This window comes from Gopherus evgoodei, chromosome 7, assembly GCF_007399415.2.
Source record: "Gopherus evgoodei ecotype Sinaloan lineage chromosome 7, rGopEvg1_v1.p, whole genome shotgun sequence".
Taxonomy (NCBI): Eukaryota; Metazoa; Chordata; order Testudines; family Testudinidae; genus Gopherus; species Gopherus evgoodei.
Window position 1 is genome coordinate 19,219,880 of NC_044328.1, and position 26,749 is coordinate 19,246,628.

The window sequence follows — 26,749 nt, forward strand, 5'->3', positions numbered from 1 at the left end:
TATGATCATCTGTGATTCCAGTACTAAGGAAAAGTTGTTCTGGATTTCCTTCTAATTCCTTTAACCTATTTCTTTCTCTAAGCACCATTTCCTCTATTTAATATGTGAAACAAAATGAAACAAAATTGTCCACCAAGCTTCTACAGCAGCTGTACATAACACACACAGAAATCTCTGTACCATTTTGACCCCCATGCAAAGTCCATTTTCAGATTAATTTAACCACAAATGTAAACACTACAAATAACTCAGACCGTGTTTCAGTTCAAGACACCCTACAGCTTTTCATTCTCATAAAGAGATTTCCCTGTTTTATCCTATAATATATTCACAACTACTTATTGCAGGCATAGATGTTGCTGGACATTAGTAAACTTGCATATAGTTTGGTTAGAGTACAATGTTAAACTGTAAACAAGTGTGTGACAGGTAGTTGGATTTCAGTGCAAGGTTAAACTTTAAACAAAGGTGTAATATAGTATTGGGCTAGAGAGAGTGTTTTTGGGCTAGTTGAGATAAGTCAAATACCCTAAAATTATAAACTTGAAATGTAGATAAAGTGAGGACATAAGAAATTGGGCCATAAACAATCTGCAAAGGAACTTACATAAGAATGGCCCTACTGGGTCAGACCCAGGGTCCATATAGCCTAGCCTCCTGTCTTCTGACAGTGGCCAGTGCCAGGTGCCCCAGAGGGAATGAACAGTGATCCATCCCGTCGTTCATTCCCAGCTTCTGGCAAACAGAGGCTAGGGACACCATTCCTGCCCAATAGCCATTGCTGGACTTATCCTCCATGAGTTTATCTTTTTTGAACCCTGTTATGGTCTTGGCCTTCATAACATCCTCTGGCAAGGAGTTCCACAGGTTGTTTTAAACCTGCTGCCTATTAATTTCATTCGGTGACCCCTAGTTCTTGTGTTATGAGAAGTAGTAAACAACTCTCCCTTATCTACCTTCTTTACATCAGTCATGATTTTATAGATCTCAATCATATCTCCCCTTAGCCGTCTCTTTTCCAAGCTGAAAAGTCCCAGTCTAATTAATCTTTCCTCATACGGAAGCCGTTCCATACCCCATATCATTTTTGTTGCCCTTTTCTGAACCTTTTCCAATTCCAATATATCTTTTTTGAGATGGGGCAACCACATCTGCACACAGTATTCAAGATGTTGTCATACCATGGATTTATATAGAGGCAACATGATATTTTCTGTCCTATTATCTATCCCTTTCTTAATTATTCCCAACATTCTGTTCGCTATTTTGACTGCCACTGCACATTGAGTGGATGTTTTCAGAGAACTATTCACAATGACTCCAAGATCTCTTTCTTGACTAGTAACAGCTAATTTAGACCCCATCTATATGTATAGTTGGGATTATGCTTTCCAATGTGCATTATTTTGCTTTTATCACCATTAAATTTCATCTGTCATTTTGTTGCCCAGTCACCCAGTTTTGAGAGATCCTTTTGTAACTCTTCACAGTCTGCTTGGGTTTTAACACCACTATTTACCTCTCTCCATTCTGAGGACACGATGGGAAGCAGGGGCTTCCAGCCCCAATAAAATCCACTAGCCAATGTTGCCTAATGAAAACAATTGTAATGAATACAATCATCAATCAAAAAGGATACAATATGAGCTATATTATTTATAGCTAAATGAGTGATATAGTATTCAAAATGTCACTAGATTCAGTAAATCTGGTTGTATGGATGTGTCTACCACCAATGTCTGTGTGTGTGACTGTATTTAATTGCCATTTTCTTTCTAGAACACCAGACCTTTGATGCCAAAATGTCTCGCCCATTATCGTGAAAATAGCCATATGCATGTTGAGAAATCATTGTCTGAGAAGGAAGGGTGCAAATAGCTTTGTTAGTATGACAACCAATATAATCAATTATGGCAGTTCTTCCCAACTTCTCTTTAACTTGGAAAAAAAATTTCAATGTCTAAGATGATGTGTAGAGAAAGACACACACACACAAAAAAGAGATTAATAGTGTCCTTATGGGACCCTCCAAAAAATGACCCAATCTAATGGAAAATTAAATTAATCTGAGCTATGTCGATACGACATTAATCAGTTGCTCATTATAACCTGAGAAATATATTCAATATTCTGCCAAATTTCTTATACTTTCTCAAAATGACAAAACCAGTTTACAGAACTTGATTTTTTTTTATCAATGCTAGAAAATGGAGCTGTATCCCATTACATCAGGTGTGGGAGGACTCAGTGACTTGTGAAATGTAAACTCTGCTTATGGTACTAAAAAAAAAAAAATCAAAGCTTTGGCTATATAAATCACAGAGTATGGTTCTCATTGTGCTCATGTGACTTGCTTTATAGTTGCCATGGAGTTCATGAATAAGCCTACAAAGAAGATTTAAGAGTTCTGTTGTAATCAGTGAGTTTATGACTGCATAGGGTCATGCATTAGACATGATAAACTTCTCTCTAGTGTATTATTCAGAGGACAGTTTATCTCAGGCTTGTTATGATGATCTTGAATTAATCTTTTTGGCAGCTCTCTTTGACAGCAGTAGTCAAACTGCTCCTTATAACTCTGGAGCCATTAACCCCTGCAGATTTCCCTTGCAATTCAGCTATCTTTTACAAAAACAGATATAATGGTACAAAGTGGAAAGTTAATTCGTTGTCTAACTACAGTTTAAACTTGTTAGATTGTAACACACAAATTAATAAGATTAAACAGTTACTGTAAAAGTTCCACAAGAATGTAGCCATAAGCCAAAATAATTTAACGCAATCAAGGCAAAATATGTAAGCTTACTCCAAATGCACATGCCCAAACTAAGTATCACATGAATGACGTAACAATTTAATCTCTATAGAGTTTTTAAACTTATCACTGAATGACTAATTCATATGATTATTTATAAACATATACCACTCGCACAAGACAGATGGAACATTTACATATGCCAGATATTTTATCTTGTTTGAAATTACTTATAGAACATAAAAGAGGAGTTTGAAAATCTCTGAAAAACTATATGGGAATTCGTGTATTTAATGTGTATTCATAAACAAAATATCAGTCTTGTACAAAAGACAACAAATGTGACGATTTAAGAGGGGTTATCCCTCCTCTATCAAGAAAATATCCATTAATATAGCACAGAAGTAATACACACTCCAAAAAACAAAGTTTAATCAAGCATTTCAGCAGAAATTTGTCCTGTGAGTAAGGCATTAGCCAAGTAAATGGTGCCAGGTAGATTACTAGTACAGTAGCAAGTCCACACCATACAAATGTATAGTATTTGAGGCTGAACTCTCTAATGCTTAAATAAACATATACACTAACAGCCAAAGATGTCTGTTTTCAGACTCATGACCACTAGTTTAGTTATTTCCTCAGAGGAAAAAAGCTGTAATGAATAGGAGACTTGGTCACATACGAGGGAGCAGAGAGGCCCACAAAAAGCTGTGTAACAAGCATTTAATTCATTGCTGATTCAAGCAGACTGGCGTACAAAGTCATAAATGTATTTATTTTCCTTTGTGTCAGCTGTTTTATACTTCAGTTATGTTCAGCTTGGTATAAGGAACAGCCACTGCAGATATGTTTAGAAGAGCACAACTAGAACTGTATGTTTTTGTATTTTTTTCTAAAGGGGTTTCAGTCGACCATAAAAAGGTAGCATTGATCAGCGGTGTTTCAAAAAACTAATATATTAAACAGCCCTAGAGGCGTTTTTCCTGCAGGAGCAGAACAGGATTCCATCTGGTTTCCCCAGTGCAAATGATGCTACTTTGCCCAAACACTACGTGAAGCAGTATCTATGTTCAACAAACGCCAATGTTTTATTGAATTACATTTAAAATGTAATTGGTATCACTCGGTGCCTCATCAGAAAAACTATAAGACTTTAGATGTTTCCTTCACAATGACTTTCCATCTTTAATTTTCATCTTTATCTGTGTTGCCCAGTGCAGCTAAGAGAGTGATAAGAAAACCTGTGTCAGGCCTATAATAGCCTTCCAACAGTGTGAAGTGATAAAAGCTTTCATTTTAGGCTAAAGACAAAGTCAAGGCTTTACATTATTTTCCCCCAGACCAGGGCCGGCTCCAGGCACCAGCGGACCAAGCACATGCTTGGGGTGGCCACTTGGGGCGGGGCGGTGCTCGGGTTTGTTTTTGGGGGTTTTTTTTGGTTCGGCCAGGCGGCGCTGGAGGGGGTTTTTTTGGTTTATTTTTGTTTCGGCTGGGCGGTGCTCGGCGGGGGCGGGGGCTTGGGCAGCATGGTGCGGCACTCGGAGGGGGCAGGGGGCTTCGACAGCACGGCGCAGTGTTCAGAGGGCTTCAGTGACGTGGTGCTCGGGAGGGCGGGGACTTAAGTGTTGCAGCACGGTGCTCAGAGGGGAGCCGGGGGCTTCGGCGTCATGTCGCTTGGGGACTTGGGTGGCACAGCGCTCGGAGGGGGCGGGAGTGGCGTGGCGCTCACGGGGAGGGCTTGGGTGGCTCAGCGTTCGCGGGGAGGGAGATGTTACCGCGGGGCAGCACTCTCTTTTTTTTTCTTTTTTTTTGCTTGGGGCAGCAAAAAAGTTAGAGCTGGCCCTGCCCCAGACCCAGCAAATCCTTTGCATGCAGCCGCATTAGGCCCCAAACCAGCAATGAGATTCCTATAGACTTAGGGTTGCCAGGTGTCCAGTTTTCGACCGGAATACCCAATTGAAAAGGGACCCTGGCGGTTCCGGTCAGCAGCGCAGTGGGACTAAGGTGCCTGGCTTGGCTCTGTATGGCTCCTGGAAGCAGTGGTGAGTGCCCTGTCTGGCTCCTAAGCGTAAGGGCAGTCAGGGGGCTCTGGCAATGCACCCACCACAAGCGCCACCATCGCAGCTCCCATTCGCTAGGAACAGGATAGTGCACAGAGACCCCTGGCCATGCCTCCATGTAGGAGCCAGAGGAGGAACATGGCATTGCTTCCGGGAACTGCCTGAGGTAAGTGCCGGCTGGAGCCTGCACCCCCTCCCATCCTCTGAACCCCTCGATCCCAGTCCGAAGCACCCTCCTGCACCCCAAGCCCCTCATCCCCAGCCCCCTCACTCTCAGTTGGAGCCCTCACACCCCCCGTGCCCCAACCCCCTGCTCCAGCCCTGATCCCTCTCCCACACACTGAACCCCTGTCTCAGTCCCAGTCCCAGCCCAGAGCACCTTCCTGCACATCAAACCCCTCATCCTCAGCCCCACCCCAGAGCCTGAACCCCCAACCGGAGCCCTCACACCCTCCGTGTCCCAACCCCTGCCCTAGCTTTGGTCCTTCTCCCGCACACCAACCCCTCGGTCCCAGCGTGGAACATCCTCCTGCACCTCAAACCCCTCATTCCCAGCCCCACCCCAGAACCCGCAACCACATCCAGAGCCTTCACACTACCCTGTACTCAACCCATGCTCTAGCTCAGAGCCCCCCCGCACGCTAAACCCCTCAGCTGCAGCCCAGAGCCCCCTCCTTCACCTCAATCCCCACCCCAAAGCTTGCAAACCCAGCTGCAGCTCTCACCCCATCCTGCACCCCAAGCCCCTGAAATAGCCCGGTGAAAATGAATGAGGGGCAGGGCAAGGATGTTGAGTTTTGTGCGAGTATAAAGTTGGCAACCCTATACAGACTCTTGCATTTGTGTCTGGAGCTCATTGCAGGATCGAGGCTTTGGTTGGACTGTGTGCGCAAAAATGAGAATATGGTACACAGTGTCTGGTGAACAGTACTATGCACTGTAACTCTGGAGGGAAAAAAATGAAAATCGACCAGTAATATTTAACAAAGAACCAGTAAGACAACAAAAAACAAAGCAGGGTCTTTGTTTTTAAAGACATCAACAAACTATCTTCACAGCAATTCAATACGGTGAAAGCAGGGTGGAAACGGATGTTTTACTCTTCCCTGGTCAGCACTGGCTGCTGATGTTCAGAATAGAGTATCTGCTCTTTACTGTACACACTGTGATATACTACCCACAAACAAAACACCTGTAATTAGAAAACAGCTGAGAAAGTGATCTCAAACACCGTGCAAGAGTACTAGCCCAGGACAACGAGAAATATGTAAAACTATCTACCAGTCATTGCCATTCCACAGAGAACTACATATTTTGTTCCTTTCTCCCACATCTTTCATCTTCCTCTACTATCCATACAGTTGTTTTTTCCAGGATGTTTTAGAGTCATTAACTCAGTCTTCCTCAGTTGGGTACTGGTAAAAGAAGTTTCTAGCTGAGATAGAGCGAAGGTAGAAACCTAAAATATCCTGTATGGAAGAAAGCAGGAACTACTATTTTTTTTTTTTTAAAGCAACTGCTAGCCAAAGGATTTGTGTAAAACTAAAATGCAACATAATACATATATTTATTTAATTAACACAATACACCTCTACCCCGATATAACGCCACCCAATATAACATGAATTAGGATATAACGCGGTAAAGCAGAGCTCTGGGGGAGGTGGGGGCGGCTGCGTGCTCCAGTGGATCAAATCAAGTTCGATATAACATGGTTTCACCTATAACGCGGTAAGATGTTTTGGCTCCCAAGGACAGCATTATATCGAAGTAGAGGTGTACCATTTTAACCATGAAAATTTGTATAATAAAATACAGACCATATACATGTATACCAATCTCACCGGTTTTAAAAGCATCAAGATTATTCATTTTTCCACATGAATGAGTAGTTTTAAAAAAAAAATCACAACTGTGGTAGATCTAAAAGTTTCAGAATTTTTTTTACAGACTTTCATTTTTCAAGGCCTCTGTCAAAGCAACCTGAATGTTTTTGTTGTTGTTTAAAGTCACATCTGTTTGTAAGCAATCTACTGCATTTCTCTGCACACAGAATGGCTACATAGTTATCTTGGTACTTGCTCAGAAAGGACCTAAGCAAGAGGAAAGGGGTGGATTTTGGAAGCACTACAAATGTAAAAGGTTATTAGAACGTGTCCGCTGTGTATACATTTGGTTAAAGATAAAAGCAAAAATGTCTCCCTGGCAAAGTAGGAAGTGAAAAGCAAAACCAACAATATTTGATAAACATTCCAGCTGAATAGTTCAAATCCCTATATGAACCTTCATATATCAGAAAACAAGTTGGAAATCTTGCATGAAATTCTATATTTGCTTGCTCTGGATGGGTTGAAACCCCATGTGATGGAATGTTCACCCCTCAATAGCCTGTGGTTCAGAGGGGGATAAGTAACCGACAATTCACATCTGAGGGAGAATTAGGCTTGACAAACACTGATTAAGGATGGAGCCCAGCTGGGCAGGAGCAGGTGGGGCTAGTATAACACCAGGAAATGAGGGCAGATGGTGGCTACACTCTGGAAGTCTGTAGTCACTCCTGTGGCTTAGAGAGGGAAAGGAGACCCAGGGTAAGTGGGAGTCCAAAGCAGGTGAAGAGTACTTCTGGCACCTTAGAGACTAACAAATTTATTTGGGCATAAGCTTTTGTGAGCTAAAACCTACTTCATCGGATACATGCAGTGGAAAATACAGTAGGAAGATATATACACAGAGAACATGAAACAATGGGTGTTAGAAGAGTAAGAGATTAAAGGGCTCCAGCAAGTCTCTTTGCAGTCATTGCCAGCATCAAGGAGGTGTTTGCAGAGTGTACAGGGCCAGCTTTAGGAACTGCGGGGCCCGATTCGAATACCTGGAGGCAGTCTGGGTCGGCAGCAGCACTGGGTCCTTCCCTCGTTTCGGGTCTTCCACGGCACTAAAGGACCCCACACTGCCAAAATGCTGCCCAAGACCCGGAACGAGTTAAGGACCCATGCCGCCAAAGACCTGGACTGCTGCTGGGAGAGTAAAAAAAAATTAAAAAGGCGCCTATGGCATGAGACCCTCTTAGGTGCGGGGCCTGATTCCGGGGAATCGGCCAAAAGCCGGCCCTGAGACTGTCTATAGATATTGTAGGGCCTCTCACTAAACCTTCCAGGAAGAGAGAGAAAGAAATATATACTTGTTGTGGTGGATTCTGCCACCAGCTACCCAGAAGCCATAGCTCTACCTAATGCAGAAGCTGAGATGGTGGCTACTGTCACAATCACTTTTTTCAGCAGAGTATGTTTCCCAAAAGAAATCTTGTCAGACCATGGTGCAAATTTCATGTCTGTAGTTTTCAAAAAGTTATGGGAATTGTGTGGAATGAGGCACAAAGGCTGCCCCTTATTGCCCAGAAACTAATGGTCTGGTGAAAAGATGTAATGGGCCTTTGAAAGCTATGCTGAAGGTGAAAGAATGGCTGGGATGTTACTCCTTTATTTGTTATTCACACATAGAAGTGTTCCCAAAGAACTAGTGGCTGTGCCCCTTTTGAACTCCTTACGGGAGACATGTGAGGAGATCCCTAGATTTGACTCAAGGGTCTTGGTAGGGTAGTGCAGAGGAGATAGGACAGCCTGTAGGGAAGGATGTCATTCATTTTAAAGAGAATTTAAAGGCTATGATGGACTTAATACAGCAAATCCCTGGAAGGAGTCAGGTGGTTCAAAAAGCTTGTTATGATAAGTATGCTGAAGGCAGATCTTTTGGCATAAGTGATTTGGTATTAGCACTGATTCCAGTGAAGAACAAAATATGAGCATGTTGGAAAGAATCTTTTGAGGTGATAGAAAGAATGAGGTCACTTATATAAGGAAACCCCATGACAGGGTACCTGTGCATATAGTGTCTATAGATGAAAAGAAGATAGCAGTGAATCTGATCTGTTACACTGATGAGAGAACGTTTACTGTCCCCTTAATTGATTTTGTCAGGGAGAATAAGGAAGAAGTTCCTCTGGAGAGCACTGAGATCTGGGAGGGTGTGAACCCCACTCAAAAGCAGATGTTAGACCTTTTGCAACACCACAGGCAGGTATTTTCTAACCGGTCAGGTTTAACTGACAAGATTGTACTTTCCATTGAAACTACAGGGCTTCCCCCTGCTCCTAGCAAAGCATATCGTTCTAAAGGAGAAATGCAGAAGAAAATTCAGGAGGAAGTGGGAAACATTCTGGATATGGAGGTGATTACTAAATCAAAAAGCCCCTTGGGATCTCCCATTGTGATGGTACCTAAAAGGGATAAAATCAGGAGATTGTGTGTGGACTTTACAAGGTTAATAGTTATCACTCATCCTGACCTGTATTCCACACCTTGAATAAGAGGACCTATTGTATCTATTTGGGCAGTGGAAAACTCATAAGCACACTGGATTTGACTGTGGGTAATTGGCAGTAATTGACAATTGTCCCTTAGATGTTGATGCCCAGGAAAAATCAACTTTTACAGTGGAATCAGGAAGTCATCTTATGTCATTTCCATTTAAAAGGAAGCAACACTTTGAATTCTCTCTTTAACCTACTTTCAAAAAGTCATAATAGATAAGCTTCCAAGCATTGTACAGACATTAATTTGTAAACTATGTAAGGGGAAGGTCTACACTTAAAATGCTTCTCCCACTTGCGTAGTTAATCCACCTCTCCGAGAGGCGGTAGCTACGTCAATGGTAGAGCTGCTCCTGTTGACACAGCACTATCTACACAGGGACTAGGTCAGTATAACCATCGCTCAGGGATGTGGATTTTTCATGCCCTTAGTGATGAAGTTATACCAATATAGGTCTCTAGTATAGACCTAGCCTAATAGGTATCATCCTCATTTTACAGTATATGAGAGTCAAAATGTTCAGCAGTGACTAGTGATTCTGAGTGCCCAACCCGAGACATTTTTAAAAGTGCCTGATATTCAGAAAATGCTGAGCAATACACTCTAAAAATTGGGCTCTTTTAAAGTGTTATGGTTTGGGCAACCAAATACTGAGGCATCCAAACTCACTGTTGAAAATCTTGGCCAGATAGATCGAGTGATTTTTCCAAAAACCACAGTGTGTTTCAATGCCAAAACCAGTAATGTAACTCAGGAGTAGTCCTGATTGCCAGTCCCTAATCAAAAACACTAAACAGAACACATGGGGTAAATTCACAGCTTTCAAACTATGGGGATCTAAACAGAAGTGAATGTTGACTAGTGTAGAGTAGTATCCTAATCACCGGAAAAGTCTACTGAAGAAAAGCACTTTCCACTCTCTTCCCCATCATACTACATGAATCTTATATTCTTGTCCAGATAAATGTTGTTTAGCCTTTAGATAACTGATCAGGAGTCAAGACTTCTGGATTCTAACCCCAGCTCACTGCATGACTGCAAATCCCAATCTCTGTGTTCAATACCTCATTTGTAAACTGGATATACTTCACTACACATGGGGTTTTAGCTCAAGTTCGTACAGTGATTTCAAGATATAATTTCCATGTATTATTATTCCACAAGTGGAGGGTTGACATACACTTCTTTGCTCTCTTAACTTGATATTACAGATTTCTAGAGTGGTGGCAGCTGTAACAAAGGCTGAGGTCAGAGAAGTTACACGTTGTCTACATTCATTATAACTGATGCTACTATTAGAAGGCAGTCAGTTAGTCTGGAAGAGATCTAATTTGTCATTGAAGGACAAACCAGGAGTGTTTATTCTGCTGCTACAGCACCTGTCAATTTTAGTTTGTCTTTTACCAATCCCATGAGAAATCAAACATTGTATGCTGGAGTTTCCTTCCGGGGGGGGGGGGGGGGTGTGAGAGAGAGAGAGAGAGAGAGAGAGAGAGAGAGGATTATTGTATGAGAGTGTAACAATTTTTCTGTCTATAAACTATGATTCTCAGTTAAGAAAAAAGAATAGATTCCTGTGATCTGAGCTAATTATTCCATCATATAATGTAACTGGTTTTGCAGCATGTTTCTCATATCGCACTATGTAACTATTTACTGTTACAAATAACCCAACAAAACATTCAACCCTGGAAACTCAATAAAAACATTTAATAGATTTAAGCAGGCTTAGTCTTAAATCCTCCTATTTTCCCTCTAAAGCAACCTCTTATCTCATTTTCATTTTCCAATGTCAGGCTAAGTATTAACATGATAAAGAATGGCTGGTTGATAACTGATTAGATTCTGAATAAAGAATCCATCACAAGGGTACAAAAGCTAGCTCTATTTTGTGTGGAGCTAGTGAAGTACTTTGCAATCTTTTCAGCACTTCACTGGCAGAGTCACAACAGCATGAGGCTGTAAGCAACATCCTGTTGGACTGTACCGTGTTGTGGTTATTTCATTTCTGTCTATGCAGCAAATCCAAGTTTACTGAAAAGGTTAACTAAATTCCCTGGTCAGGGAACTGTGAAAAAGCCAGGACTTCTGGGAATTAGACAGCCAACTCTAGATTTCGCGGATGTGAAATTGCAGACTACTACTGAACATATTTTCACAGTTGCAGAAGTGATGTTGAATTCCCTAAAAATCAGCCACAGAAATTGGCTCTGAAGCTCTGCCGAATTCCAGGGGCACTGCTTATGACCACAGTCAGTCTGAGGTATTTAGTTTAAGAATGATTAATCACAGATGAATTGGCCTTTTGTTTCTTTTCTGCCTTTTCAGAGTCCTTTCTAGTGTTCCATCTATCTGATGTCTGGCCACGTCATGATACTAAAGTAGACTGTTTGAAATAATTCCATTTACTTTGGCCTGCATACAAGTCTGGATAAAGAGTTTAGTCAAAACACCTCTTGATATCAGAGAATGTCCTTAAAACAGTACACAGAGATAGCATGCAAGAAGCTATTAACTCTGTTTCACACTTTAAAGTACTTCAGTTTTTATTTACAAACACTTAAACACACAGTTTATGCAAAAGCAGATCATTGGCCAAAGTAAGTGACAATGTGAAATAAAATTAATTTGCATGCAACTATTAGAATTGAAGGACCCTGGGAAAAGAGGGCAAGCAAGCTCAGTCTAAAACAACACAAAATAAAATAAAACTCTATTTTATAGTCAATCTGGAATAGAAGTTAAAAAACAGAGAAGCAAACTACACACTAATTGTTGAAACCGGAACAGCAGTTTGATATGGACCACTAGAGAGCCAGGATGCAACAGTCACAGAAAGTGTAAAGGAAGTAAAAAACACTGTTTTGGGGACCTTTAGTCAGAAGAGACTGGAAGAATTAGGTTGTTTAAACATGTGCAGCCACTGACCAGTCAAAGTTCTCCATTCTGAATTACGAAGCAAGAAGCAGCAAATGGAGGCTCAATAGAGAGAAAGAAAGGATCCTTCCCAAGGATCTCTCTGGAGTGACTGTTAGCTGAATTTGGTTATTTGATCTCGTAACTGTACCAGTTATCACAGACCTTTAACTGGGAAACATTAACAGTTGTTAAAATACACGGGAACAGTCTGAAACCACCATTACTATAAAATAAAATGCCTTTTTGTGCTTGGAGCTTTGTCACAGACTCCAAAAGGCCTAAGAAAAAAAGGCACCATGCATTATGAATCTTGGAGAGCATTTTTTAACATGGAAAAGCAGCAAAGAATCCTGTGGCACCTTACAGACTAACAGACGTTTTGGAGCATGAGCTTTCGTGGATGAATACCCACTTTGTCAGATGTATCTGACCCACCCACGAAAGCTCATGCTCCAAAACGTCTGTTAGTCTATAAGGTGCCACAGGATTCTTTGCTGCTTTTACAGATCCAGACTAACATAGCTACCCCTCTTATACTTTTAACATGGAAACACTGACATTCTTGAACATTCCAGTAGACTACTTTTTCCAACATAAAAACCATCCCATTTAACAGAGAAAGTCTGAAAAGTTTTACCAGAAGGACATGAGGTTGCATAGAAAAGTTTTAGTTCCACCCTAAAATAAATGGAATAATATCACTGCTTAATGTTTATTCATTGTATTTTTTCCACACACTAACATATTGGTTAACTAGCTTACAGAAATCCTTAAGTTTGTGCTTTATGGGGGTTTTATTTCACCAATTAAATAAATATTAACCCATTATGGAAGCAAATCTGGAAAGTGATATGAATATTAAAAACTCATGACAAGGTTTTTGAACGTTCCTGTCCCCCATTTCCAGTTTAACAATAATTTAATTGGTGCTATAACTACTGTTCTAAGACACATTTATAGTCAAATGGGAGATCTGAAAGGTGGAAGTGTCAAACATTACTCCTTTTTAATAACTACCGTAGCTACATGTCTGATTCCCAAGGCTGAAAAATTATCCTTTAGTCATTCAACCCTTTGCCTGGAAGTCAGAATAGTTAAGTGTTGTTATAGTGCCATGGGACTTAGGTTCAGAGGATTCTATTTCTCTATGTTCTAGCCTCTGATCTTCAACCAGCATTACACACTATTTATCACTGTGTGCCAAGAGTCATATGAGTATTTGTGGAAACAGCATCTCATGAATGAAAAGGGCCCACATTTACTATTAAAGATGTAACGTATTCATTGTCTGTACAGACTTGCTCAGCATTGCTAAAAACAATATTGGTGTTAAGCCCAGACTATACTTAAAGAAGGTTGCCCAAACCAAGACACTTTTGCATATGGATTTACATTAACTATAAAAATATAGTACACAGAAGATATACAATACATAGGCCTCTAATTTTAATTCAGCAAAATTCATTTCAGATGCCCAATTACCATGGTGATGAGTATAAAAACTAGAGATGGAGCAACCTCCCATCTGCTCTCCATGTTGCACGCAATGCAATAAAGCACTTACTTACAAAGGAAAAAGGAAACCATTATTATATAGTGACTACACAATATTATTCTGTTCTAAAATGTTTAAGTTGGAATATTACATGGTCTCAACAACAGAAACAATGTCCAAAAGAGATATGGTCAGCGATCGGCATTCCATAAAAGTGCCGAGTCAGAACAGGGTTCTAGCGTTTACGAATGAGAGTTTACATTCTCCGCTTTGAGCCACATTTTTTATTAAAGATTTTAAAATGCTCACCAGGGCAGTAGGCACTTTGCATAATATGGTCTCTTTTTAATCTGAACACAACCAATTAAGGCCCCAATCCTTGAGTGTGACTCATGAAAGCAGACTGCTACATGCACGCAGTATCCAGTTATTTCAACAGCAGACCGCCCTCATAAATCATAACACACAGGATCAAGGACTTCCATTTTACATCCACATGAAGTGCAACACTCCCACAAGCTCACTAAATCATAACAACATAATCACTCTGATACATCCCAGGTCATCAGCCACCTCTTCCCCAAACACCGGGGGAAAACTGTAGTCTTAGCAAACCATTTAGGAGATCAAAAGATTTGAACTCTGGCAGATGAGATGATTCAGGTAGAGTCTGAATTCCAAAACTGAAGTTTCTTCACTGAAAATATTCTGCTAGCAGCACCTTTCTTTAAAACCAAGGGGGGATCAAAAGACTTGATATATCAACTGCAGCAGCATAGCACAGAAAGAAGGGAGGTCACCCATGAAACCCTATCCCAACCCTTTTTGTACTTTATTGGTTAAAAGCAATAACATCTTCAACTCCAGCTGGGTCCTGCGCTTATTGGCAGATTTGCTCACCTCAGTGATCATTCCCCACAATCTGGATCAACTTCTCCTGTGTCTGATCAGGATTTGGGAGGTTTGGGGGGAACCCGGGCCCGCCCTCTACTTCAGGTTCCAGCCCAGGGCCCTGTGGACTGCAGCTGTCTATAGTGCCTTTTGTAACAGCTGCACGACAGCTACAACTCCCTGGGCTACCTCCCCATGGGCTCCTCCAAACACCTTCTTTATCCTCACCACAGGACCTTCCTCCTGGCATCTGATAACACTTGTACTCCTTAGTCCAGCAGCACACCCTCCCCCTCTCAGCTCTTTGTGCCTCTTGCTCCCAGCTCCTCACACGCACTTCCTCTCCTCTGGCTCCTTCTCACCTGATGGGAGTGACCTCCTTTTTAAACCCAGGTGCCCTGATTAGCCTGCCTTGATTGGCTGCAGGTCATCTAATCAGCCTGTCTGCCTTAATTGGTTCCAGCAGGTTCCTGATTACTCTAGTGCAGCTCCTGCTCTGGTCACTCAGGGAACAGAAAACTACTCATCCAGTGACCGGTATATTTGCCCTCTACCAGATTCCTGTACTCCACTGGTCTGGGTCTGTCACAATATATATTCCCTTTTAAAGTCACTACTTAATAGGTGAATAGCCACATGGTGAACTACATTCAGTTTCTAAATAGTCTTAAAATGTATAACCCTGCAGAGCAGATTATAGGATGACTGGTTCTCTCAGCACCCCCTCACCCTCATCTTCTCTCTTCCATCATTTGAGTGTGCTCACCATGACATCAGCTGAACAGCTTCTAGTCACATTTCTTCATATTTTTCCAGACTGGCATCAGTGGAGGAAGGGAGTTATTAAAACCAGGACTAAGCAGAGTATTCAATTTAACACCAACATGTCAAATTAGAAATTTCTTGTGTAATTATTTAATCCCTAAAACCACCATCAGTCATATATAAAACCATTACTCACTCCATAGGAGAGGTTTCAATGCTTTGTTTTAAGATTTGTTTCCAGAGTATTACTCTTAGTAATGAGGGGGGTATTACAGAATTAATGTCAAATTGGTTTGCAATGACATCATATGTGGTGATTGTTAAGTGGAAAAACCTGAAACCTTTTCCATAAATCTTCACTCTCCCTCCTCTCCTGCTATTGCATATGTTCTGTGTAGGTATAGTTTTTTTTTTTGGGGGGGGGGGGGGGTTGTTTTTTTAAATGTCTTTCTGATACTGCAAATGCAGAATTTCAAGTTGGGACATTTAAAGTTGTCTAAAAACACCGAGGTATATAGGTTTAAATAAGGACCAAGTATCCTCTAGCAATCCCACTGATGTCAAAAGAGTCGCTCAGGTGTAACTGAGGACAGAATTTGGTTCCAAGTAACTAAAAAGGGCACAGAATATCAAATCAGACCTACTTCCATGGCAGGAATGTAATAAGAAACAGTGTGCAAGCTGGAAGCATCTACAAAAGGTCAAATTTTCACTGGAGTCAGTTTAAACAACAAACAGTAGAATTTACCTCACTAGAACTCAGGCTACATTATGGTTAGCAATATAACTGCAAAAAGACTGTGGAAGTCAGTCATACATTTGCACCATTTAGTCTTTACAGTATGATAGCTTGTTGGTTACTTCAGTACGTTGGCTGGTATGTGAGCTTTCTTCAAACCTGGGATGCAAAGTTTATCTTGTTCAGTAAAGTAACTGCCAGTGGCTGACAGGTGATTCTTAATAATTATATCCTAAAGAGTTGAGACATAGTGTTTGTCTTATCAGTTATAAATAGGTGTCTCTCTTCTTATTCAGATACTTTATTAAGTTGAATACATTCCTCTACAAATGTTGTATTGCATAATATATTAGAGATGTTAAACTCTGGTGCCTTAAATGGTCATGAGTCATCCCAAATGTCTAATGTACACCAAAAGTCATGGCAAATAATTAAAACCCATAGTTTCAGCTACTGATGTGACAGTCTAAGGAGACATGAAGACAGAGGTGGTACTCTGCTATCCACTGACTTGTCTACCTCAAATTTAACTATTTCTTTGCTTTGGCTGGTGAATGCAGATGATAAACTGATGCTGGCAAAGCAAAAAGGGATGATCACTTCTTTATACTAGGGAGAAATAAGTAATTGTCTGCTAGGGAGAAACAAGTAATCATGGACGCATGCTGAACATGTGTCACAGCAAAACTGAGATGGTTCTTGCTTCATTTTCAATTAGACAGCTTAGAAAGCTCACAAGCTTTTTTAGACATTAAAGAGCCCTCGTATCAGAAACTGAAATCTCAGCAGGTCTATTTGCATCCTTTCTACCAATTAGTGTTCAAAATAAATACACCTCTGACTGCGTTCAAACTTTACATTCATTATTTTTGAACAGATATTAAGAAGCGGCAATGAGCCTTTTACCTTCCGCTGTATTCCTTTAAGCTGCTAGAAAAAGATGTTTCAGCTAGCAAAAGAAATGTATTAATAGGACACATTTATTTTGCTATGCTTCATTGTTCTGTAGACTTTTTGGAAAAAATACAACAAAATTGAGATCACCAGCTCAGTAGGAGTCAAAAAAGAACTTACATTCACAGAGATAATGAGAACACCAAAAATAGAAGGGACAAAAACCCCCAGGCTTCAGGACATATGCTGATCTAAACTTATGGGTTGGTTATTCCAAACTCTCTACTATGGGATTCTTGCACCTTTTTCTGAGCAATCTGCTTCTGGACACTATCTGAAACACAATACTCAACTAGGTGCCCACTGGGTTTGTTCCAGTACAGCACTTCCTGTGTCCCTATTACAAAAAATGAAATGGGAGAAACTCAAGCATACCCAAGACTCATGCAGGTATGTTGTTGTTGCCCAACATTTCCACCTTCAGTCCCGTGATTTTTTTAAAAAAAGACAAGAATACACTGTATGACATGTTGCAAATCTGAGATACTCAGGTAACCAATCATATGACATACTGATATCTGACATCCTTGAAAATGTCTCCTAGCGAAAGAAATGTTAAGCCAACTTGTAATAAATACCACATACAAATAAATTTGCAAAAGAAATTAACTTTTAAGCCAAGTTAAAAAGTAGCCAACATTCGACTGTAACCCTGCAAAGTCCATGTTAAAATCCAGTATGAGAATTATAAAATAGTACGATGATCACAGTCAGACATTTCAAACAGCATGAAATATGCTAATATAGTAATAAAATACAATTTTACCTTATATCTCATTTTAGGACATGAATGAATGTAGAAACCCATATAGTAATAGCACAGCTCAGAAGCTTTTTCATGAAGTTGCCTCGTGAAAGCAATTTCCCTGTGAAAGTGAAGAAAAGGGAATAATTGTGAATCAAGTCTTCACAGATATATGTACCCTTTTTATGAAAGAAATACATTACAGTTCCCTAACTCATGGCTTAAGTAAAGGAGAAAACTCTAGTCAAATAAAGAATGAAAATTGTAAACTCAAAAGCAGTTTTATTTCAAAACCACAAAAACTCAAAACACCATTTCGAGCAAAAGCGCCTCATTTTTGGCCTACCAATTGGTTGATCTGAAATTCAAATGCAGGAGGTTAAAGGCACCCATTTAACAGGTTTCTTGTTAATATTCATGCTCATTGGAGTTCTATAGAAATCTGGCCCAGTCATTGTATAGTGACAGGCTAAAATAGTACAGGCAAACATCAGAGCATTTTTAAAATCAACGTTGTGTGTGTTCTAGTGATTTATATGCAAATATCCCTATCTTCATGCAGTGACAGCTATTTTTCACATATATATTGCCTGTTTGTAGGACTTCCTCATGTAAATTAGGAGAGAAAAGCATCACAATACTTCACAATAAGTTTCTCTTTTTATTATCTGACACTGGGCACTGCTCCTATAGTAAAGGTTTTGTCAGTGTTTCCAGTACAATGCTCTTTTTTAAAACATTTGTAACTTGGAAGTTTAAATTTGCATCTGGCTGAAACTTGGATGGAAGCTCACCACTCTCAGTGTCTACTGGATCTGTGTGTCCCTGTGTATTTGAGAAGGAAAGGGGATAAGCTATATTTTGTTTTAATTTATAATCATAGAATATCAGAGTTGAAAGGGACCTCAGGAGATCATCTAGTTTAATCCCCAGACAGATTTTTTCCCAGATTCCTAAATGGCCCCCTCAAGGATTGAACACAAAACCATGGATTTAGCAGACCAATGCTCAAACCACTGAGCTATGCCTCCCCTCAATTACTAATGGGGATATTGAGATGCTAATATGTTTAACTTTTTTAAAATTACAAGATGCTTACATATAATGGAAACTAAGTGTGTCAAATATTTTATTAAATGTTCTCTATACCTACGCATATATTCAATTCAAATAGAAAATAGTTGGACATGGCTGCATAGGGCTGGTCCTTTCAGATGAGACAAGGAGCAGTGCACCTGTCATACTCTCCGTTAAGGATGAATGAGCTAACCCAGTTCCACCTACGAGTAGTTAATTATCTAAGCAGCTGGGTGGCAGCTAATTAGAAACACTTGGGCCTTATAAAATGGCTGAGTAGAGTCTGGCACTTGGAACCACAGGGAGCGAGTAGGCTCTCATGTAAGGTCCTGAGCCAGCCCCTTAAAGGGAAAGAGTAATTCCAGAGGGAATGGCTTGGGGGCCAGCATTATAACCCAGAGCAGAAAAAGACAAGGGCAATCCAGACAGGGACTGGGAAAAGGGCCCAGAAAGGGACTGAAGAAAAGCCACAAAGGGAGGAAGAACCTTGTTGTATGTTGGCACTCTTTAGTTTCTTGTTTTGTGACTTAGTTGGAGGATTAAGACACCTCTCTAGAACTGACTAGAGCATAAACAGCCAAGAAGACCCACCATGAGGTGAGAAACCGAGGTAGGGAATGACTACATGCAACACAAGGCTAACCGGAGATGATACAGGGCATCCACTTTTCAAGACAGAAACCAATTTCTGCATATGTTTAAAATCCAGCCAAATAAAAGGGCATTTAAGAGCTTAGTATGAATACTACAAGCAAAATAAAACCTTTTAAAAGTAATTACAATGTGACTTAAGCAATGTTAATATTTCCATTCAGATTACTTTGGGCCCAATGAACAACTGCTAAACAAAAGTTAGCATTTAAAATGAAAAACACTATCTTTATATTTTAAAATCTTTTTAATTATAATTTTTGTTTTTTCTTATGGAACCATGTTGTCTGTTGATTCAATCAGATGAATGCAGGAATGGTCTTAGTTAAGGCTGCCACTCCATCTTTAATTTACATATCATACAACTGTGCAGTCCATATACAGTCCATGTAAAAGGGATAATGGAGCCCTTTAACTACCTTTTATAAAACAGCAATGTATGTGACCTTTTAAAAATTATGCACACTGAGTAAAAGTACAGTATACTTGTGAGTTATATACCCCTACTGTGTGCACATTAAATAAATTAACATTAAACTCTTAACTAGCATTTCAATGCTACATAAAATAGTTCAACTAGAACTTGAAATATATTTGTTTTATCAAAAATTTTAGAGTATTGTGAAGTGTTAATTTTCATGACATTAGGCGGTATTCAAAAGAGGGTGAATTTCATTCTGGGAATGGGAATAATGCAATTCTCAGTGTATTTTTGATCAGTTTATATCATGTAGTGAAAATCATTAATGCTGATATCTTATTAGTAACTTTCTACTCCTCTCCTTGTTCTTTGTTGTGTTTCTAGGTTACTTAGTCAACTTCAAATCTCTTCCTTTCTACACACTCAGCAGCATAAATTCTCAACAGCATATAGTGGAAGTGACAAAACTAATGTAGTTCCAATCTCCTCAGAGTAAAATTGGTAACAGGTTTTATAATATCAGGTTCCTTTGCGATTTCCTAAATTCTCTCTAACTGTGTGTGTGTGCGCGTGCGCACGTGTGTAAGAAGAGTAACACTATGTTGGCCCCTTCTAATACTGTTGGGAATTCAGCTTTACTGCCTCAAATGCAGCACGATTTATAAGCTGGCCTCTTAGCTTGTTGCGCCATGAAAATGTGTTGTGCCTACATAAAGTTTAGAATTTATTATGTAGGAAATTTAAATCATTTGAAACATTCACATGCACAGTCTACATCAATCTATTGTTAATGCAAAGTGATACATACAAAAAATATTTAAAAAGTCTTCAAATACAGCTCTCTTTCATTGTTCAGCAACTTTGAAAAATTCAGGTACTGTTTATTCAGTTGCCTAACTTTGTGCAACATAATTTGGGCTGATGAAGTATTCAGTGAGTCTAGTAATGGTCTCTGCTTAAATAATATTGACAGTTTGGGAAAGTTTTTTTTATGTAAAACTTTTAACTTCTGGTTGAAGTTTATAAAATTACCGTATCACTGAATGCATCAGTGTATACTGTAGCAGCCATTTGCTAACTGGGTGTGTGTCATGTACCACCCAGACTAGGTCAGGGGAGGCCATTCAGATGGAGGCATCCTAAAAGAATGAGATGGCTGCAGCCTAGAGGAAATCAGTTCTCCCCATGCTGTCTCCGGGGGTTGAGGAGTGGTGGGCCTGAGCAAGTCTCTAGCAGGGAAGGGAAAAAAAAGAACGAAGTCAAGGGTGTTAGGAGCTGCTGTTAAAAAGTGACATGTTTACCCAGAGGTCCAGGAGAGCGATCCAAACATTATGAAGACTTGGTGGATGGGAACTGTGTGCAGATCGGTGTGTACCTAGCTCTGTGTATTTCTTGTGCTTTCACTATGAGTGAAGTGTGATTGGTTTAGAGAGTCCTCTGAAAAGTCTGTATGTTACTTATTTCAATCATCACATACTCCTGAAGTGTTAAACTATAAGCCAGAGTACCCAAGAGGGTGGAGCTCTGAGGAAGATGTGCTTGAGCAACTGGGGCATCCCTGATAGGGGTGCCAGGAGTCATGCATATTACACCTGGTGTGTATCACTGGCAGGGGCAGGGCCACAGGAGAAGAGCAAAGGGGCATTTGGCCCCAACCCTATTTGAAATGGCCCCTCAAACAGAGTGGCATTGCAACCTGGTGCTCCATGCCATAACACCAAACATTGAAATTTGGTCATCATGGCGAGGCAACTGGGCCAAACCAGAATGGTGCCATGCTAAGTGAAAAGTGAAAGTGGTTCAGTCATGCATACCATGTGAACATTTTTTGAGAGAGCTGGACTGAAAAGTCCCATTCCCTAGAAGCTGTACCAGAGACTATGCCTGAGAAGTGTGCCCAAGAAACCAGAGACTGTAGCCGGAGCGTGCCCAGACCCAGGGGAGCTTAAAAGCATGTGGATCCAGTGCATTGGTCCATATACAGCAACCAGGCGAGTGTGTTTCATGTAAACAAAAAACACCTTCACAATAATTGGAAATAAAAATATTGAGGGAATAATATTTTTACAGTTGCAGAAGGCTTTGTTCCTCCCCATAGACGTCTTTAAATGGTAAGAGCCTAATTTCTCCAACAAGGGCCTCAGACATATACAAAGGTAAACTAATCAGTATGGATTTAATCCTGCAAACATTCCCATAAATGGTACCACTGCTTATTTCCATAGTCCAGACATACCACCATAAGGTTGATAGTCAATGTAAGGATTTAAACTTCATAGCTTTACTGTATCAAGTTTTGTAAAATCAAATCTAGTAAGATACTGAACCTGGAAATTTATTTACTAAATTTATGCTACTGAAGTGGAAGGCTAAGCAACCCAAAAAATTATTATGCTATAGGAAACCATGATCTCATTGTGCACTCTTGTTTGCCTCCCTGTTCTATACATAGTAACTCATGTAAAGGTGTCCGTTCTGTGCAGAAACACAGAGCGTCTCCATCATTAAAAAAATTAAGGTTAAAATATCTTTTCAAATAGTAAAGGTTTATAAAGATTCTGTTTTGACCACTATGCAATGTGATTAGGGATCTTTTGCAAATGACAAATTGGCAAGTGTAGACAATCAGTAATGTCAGGAAATCTTAAAAGTGTTTAAGCCTTCAACTCTCTCGAAAAATCATGCGTAGGCAAACAAAATATTTTAGAATCGTTACTGTTATGCAGCATTACATTAACTGAGCACACCACACAACTAACAAGACCTAGTTCCAGTTCAGTTTCCTCTCACATCCTGCTCCGTAACTTATGATTTTGCGCCCAATCCTCTCCCCCATTGTCTTTTACTCCCAGTCTTGACTGTGCATTTTTTCATTCTATTGTTAGAAGAGCCTCTCACTAAGCAACTTCACTCTTCTAAACTCATTTATTTCATCTCACTTTACAACGTGCTCTTCTGCTGCCACTTAGTTAATAGTTTGTATTATGCCTGTTTAAATCAGGGTATAAGCTCCTCCAGGCCAAAGACCTTGCCTTCTTCACATATGCATTTCTAAAATGTCATCTACATTAATAAGGAACATTGTGACTGTCATATACAGATGGTTAAGGGTTAATCTCTCTTTTACCTGTAAAGGGTTAAGAAGCTCAGTAAACCTGCCTGACACCTGACCAGAGGACCAATAGGGGGACAAGATATTTTCAGATCTTGGTGGAGGGAAGTCTTTGTTTGTGCTTTTTGTTTTGTTCATTGTTCGCTCTTGGGACTAAGAGGGACCAGACCTACATCCAGGCTCTCCAAACCTTTCTGAATCAGTCTGTCGTGTCAAAATTGTAAATAGCAGCCAGGAAAGGCGGATTAGTCTTATGTTTGTTTTCTCAACTTGTGAATGTTCCTTTTTGCCGGACGGATTTTTACCTCTGTTTGCTGTAACTCTGAATCTAAGGCTGGGGGGGCGGTCCCTCTGGTCTATGTGAATCTGAGTACCCTGTAAAGCATTTTCCATCCTGATTTTACAGAGATAAAGAAAGAAAAAGGTAAAAATTAATTAAAAGTTTTCTTTTTAAGAATCTGATTGATTTTCCTTGTTTTAAGATCCAAGGGGATTGGGTCTGAACTCACCAGGGACTGGAGGGGGGAAAGAAGGGGGAATAGTTAATTCCTCCTTGTTTTAAGATCCAAGGAGTTTAAATCTGTGTTCACCAGGGAATTGGTGAAGCCTCCCAAAGCAACCCAGGGAGGGGAAAGTCTGGAGGGGGGGGGGACAGGGAATGCGCCAGACACTGAATTTCTGGCTGGTGGCAGTGTTACCAGATCTAAGCTAGTAATTAAGCTTAGAAGTGTTCATGCAGGTCCCCACTTTTGTACTCTAAAGTTCAAAGTGGGGAAAGAAACCTTGACAGTGACATCATACACCAAGTGAGACAGAAACATAGGTCCCTACCCTCAGGAGCTTAGATACTACAGGTACCACTGATATATCGATACAATACAGCAGGTACACGAAAATACATACAAAGGTATACAGAGAATAGTGTCAGCACATATCCTCAAAGGGCCTCATAGTACATGTGGATTTTCAGAAAAAAATTGACAGATATAAAGATAAGAACTTAGTATTCACCTGCCCTTGCTCTCTCTCTATAGGGTCTCCACTCTTCAACTAGTTTCCCACCTACTGCATTCTTAATAATTAAATGAACAATGGGAAACTGGTGTATGCAGTGTATTTGTAGCCATTTTGGTTCCAGGATATTAGAGAGACAAGGCAGGTGAAGTAATATCTTTTATTGGACCAACTTCTGTTGATGAGAGAGACAAGCTTTCGAGTCACACACAAATGAAGAGGAGCTTTTCTCATTTATCAACAGAAGTTGATTGAATAAAGATGCTACCTCACCCAGCTAGTCTCTCTATGGGAAACGTGTTATTAGCTATTTTCATCTGGGCTAGAATACCTCTAAATGTATTTTGTATATTTACTTACTTGTTTTGGAAACCCTATATGCTTTTCTAGAGCTAATGCAGGCAAATGAGCTGAGAAGCAGTTTTCTGTTGGTGCCCTGAAAATACCCTTTCACTATCAATGCAACCCTAACTTCTGCGAACTTTTGATACTGGTTGTTTGTGATGAACATGAGGAGAATGAATGTGTGACATGGTCAAACTGATGAGCTAGGAAGTTGACTTTTTCATCAGCATATTTAAAGGTTTTAAGGAAGACAAGCAAGCACTTGCCAAAACCAGAAAGGTGGTGGTTGCAGTAGTCAAGATGCAAGATTACGGAGGGCCCAGCCGAGAGTTTTAACTGTGTGGATGAATATGTACGGTTGGATCTTAAGAGGAGTTGTACAAGAAGAAGCAGCAAGATTTAGGTATGTCCTGGACTTCAGAGTCTAGAAAGAGTGAGCCAGAGATGAAGTGGAGAATACAGGCCTTAATGAGAAAAAGGAAGGATGCTGTCCACGATGACTGAAAAAACAGGAACCATGTATCGGGAGGAAGGGGGTCGGGAGACAAGAGATCAGTTTTGGTCCTGGTTGAGCTTGAATTGACAGCTGCACATTTACAAGCAGATAACAGAAAAATCTGAGATTTTAGTTTAAATAGATGCAGACATTTGCCAGCAAAAATATGACAGTTAACGCCATGTTTTGAATTAGATCATTTACAGAGATAAGGTGTAGAGAATGGAGCCCAGTCTGACTTCCACTGGAAGTTGGAATGGGGATTTGTAACATGGTGGCTTATCCCACTGGCAGGAGAGCCAGGGGCTAAGCCAACCCTAATTACAGGATGAGCCCCACCTAAGAGGAATCAGATGATTCCTACATAAAAGGAGCCAGGCTTCAGTAGTGATAAAGAGGGGGAGGGAAGTTCCTATAAAGGCAAGAAGCTCAGAGCAGGACATGGCAGTGAAAGGGGCAAAGACGAGGAAGATGCCACTGTACGTGTAAAGAGTACAAAGAGCAAGAAGGCTCTTGCAGGGCCCTGAGTCAGTTGGGAAAAAGCTTTCCAGGCAGGCAGGTAGGCAGGCCTGGGAGAAATTCTGATTAAATAGGGAAGACACTGAATGTTTTATGTTAAGATGTTTTGGGGGCTTTTTAATTTGGATAACTGTGACCCCAGAAGGGGTGGATCAAAAACTGTGACCTAGCCAGAGGGATGAGTCATTGGATGAATTACCAGCAAGCAGAGAAACTGCCACAGCACCAGAGTGATTGTTGAAGGCGGTGCTAGCTCAACAAGGAGCAATGATGCCACAATTGGCCAAGCGGGGGCAGTCAGTGGTAAGCAGACACAATTAATAGATTATTACATTTCAAGTTGGCAGTGTTCAATTAAACGTTTGAACATAATCTACTGATAAAAGGTTTTCACCCTATTCCTACTAGATGTAGACACTTGCTTAACTTTCAGTACAAGGGTAGTCCTTAAATTCTTAAGGGAACTCAACTGAATGACTCATGCTTAAAATAAAGCACATATTTAAGGCTACGAGATGGGGCCTTGGTGTTCAGTACCACAATTAACTACATTAAATACATTGAGGTAATCAATAAAAGTGACATTGGTCTCATTTAAATCAGCATTTTGTCTAGTCTCCTCTTCTTAATGGAATCTTTCAATGAAGTATGTAGTAAGAAAAGTTAATAACTAATATGCTTTAAAATATTGAACTCCTATTTTAATTCAATTAATAATTAAAGTGAATTACACCAGCCAAAAAGCACTGATCTTTAAAGAAAATTTAGCATTCATTTGGTAGCCCAGACATTTTCTTCAATTTCACAGACTTCAGATTATTGAGGAATCATATATTTGTGGTCAGGGCTTTTCTTTAACCAATTTTAGGTAATTATTTATTAATCATAAAAGTCAATGTTCTGTATAGATTATCTTCCTTTCTTAAATTTTGACATAGAAAACAAAAAAGCTAAACAAATTTCATGGTAATTGTATATTAATGTATGTATCTAACATTCTATAATTTACATTTCACAATCAGTAAAAGCTTTCTTGCTGAAAAATATTTTTTCTATAATTTCCACAATAAAATGGATATATTTTGCCTTGAGTACAGATTTTGACATCCTTATTGATGTGCAGCAGGTCCTTAAGTCATCAGTCAGCCCCACTGAAGATAGTAAACACCAGAGCTGAGTGAATGACTGACTTTTCAGTTCTCTGGCCTTTCCAGAAGATAACAGAACAATGTAATTTTGATTCAGATTAAACAAAACCAAAAATTGAAAACATTTCAGCATATTGAAAAAATCCATTCCAGGTCAGACAAAACATGTTTCACTCTCTCCAAAATATTTTGTTTCAAGCATTTTTAAAGGGATAGATTAACACAATAGGAGGAGGCGATTGTGGTGGTCATTATGAATTGCCACTATGAACA

At 40.1% G+C, this 26,749-nt stretch overlaps 1 protein-coding gene across 11 annotated transcripts in view; it reads right to left on the reverse strand.

The window, feature by feature from the left end:
- Positions 1–26,749, reverse strand: part of ATE1 (arginyltransferase 1) — a 185,817-nt gene that overhangs the window by 74,874 nt on the left and 84,194 nt on the right. For all 11 annotated transcript variants that reach the window (XM_030571238.1, XM_030571237.1, XM_030571236.1 and 8 more), the window contains one exon: positions 17,715–17,814. In XM_030571238.1, coding sequence (XP_030427098.1) covers positions 17,715–17,814 — 100 coding nt within the window. The remainder of the gene's footprint in view (positions 1–17,714; positions 17,815–26,749) is intronic.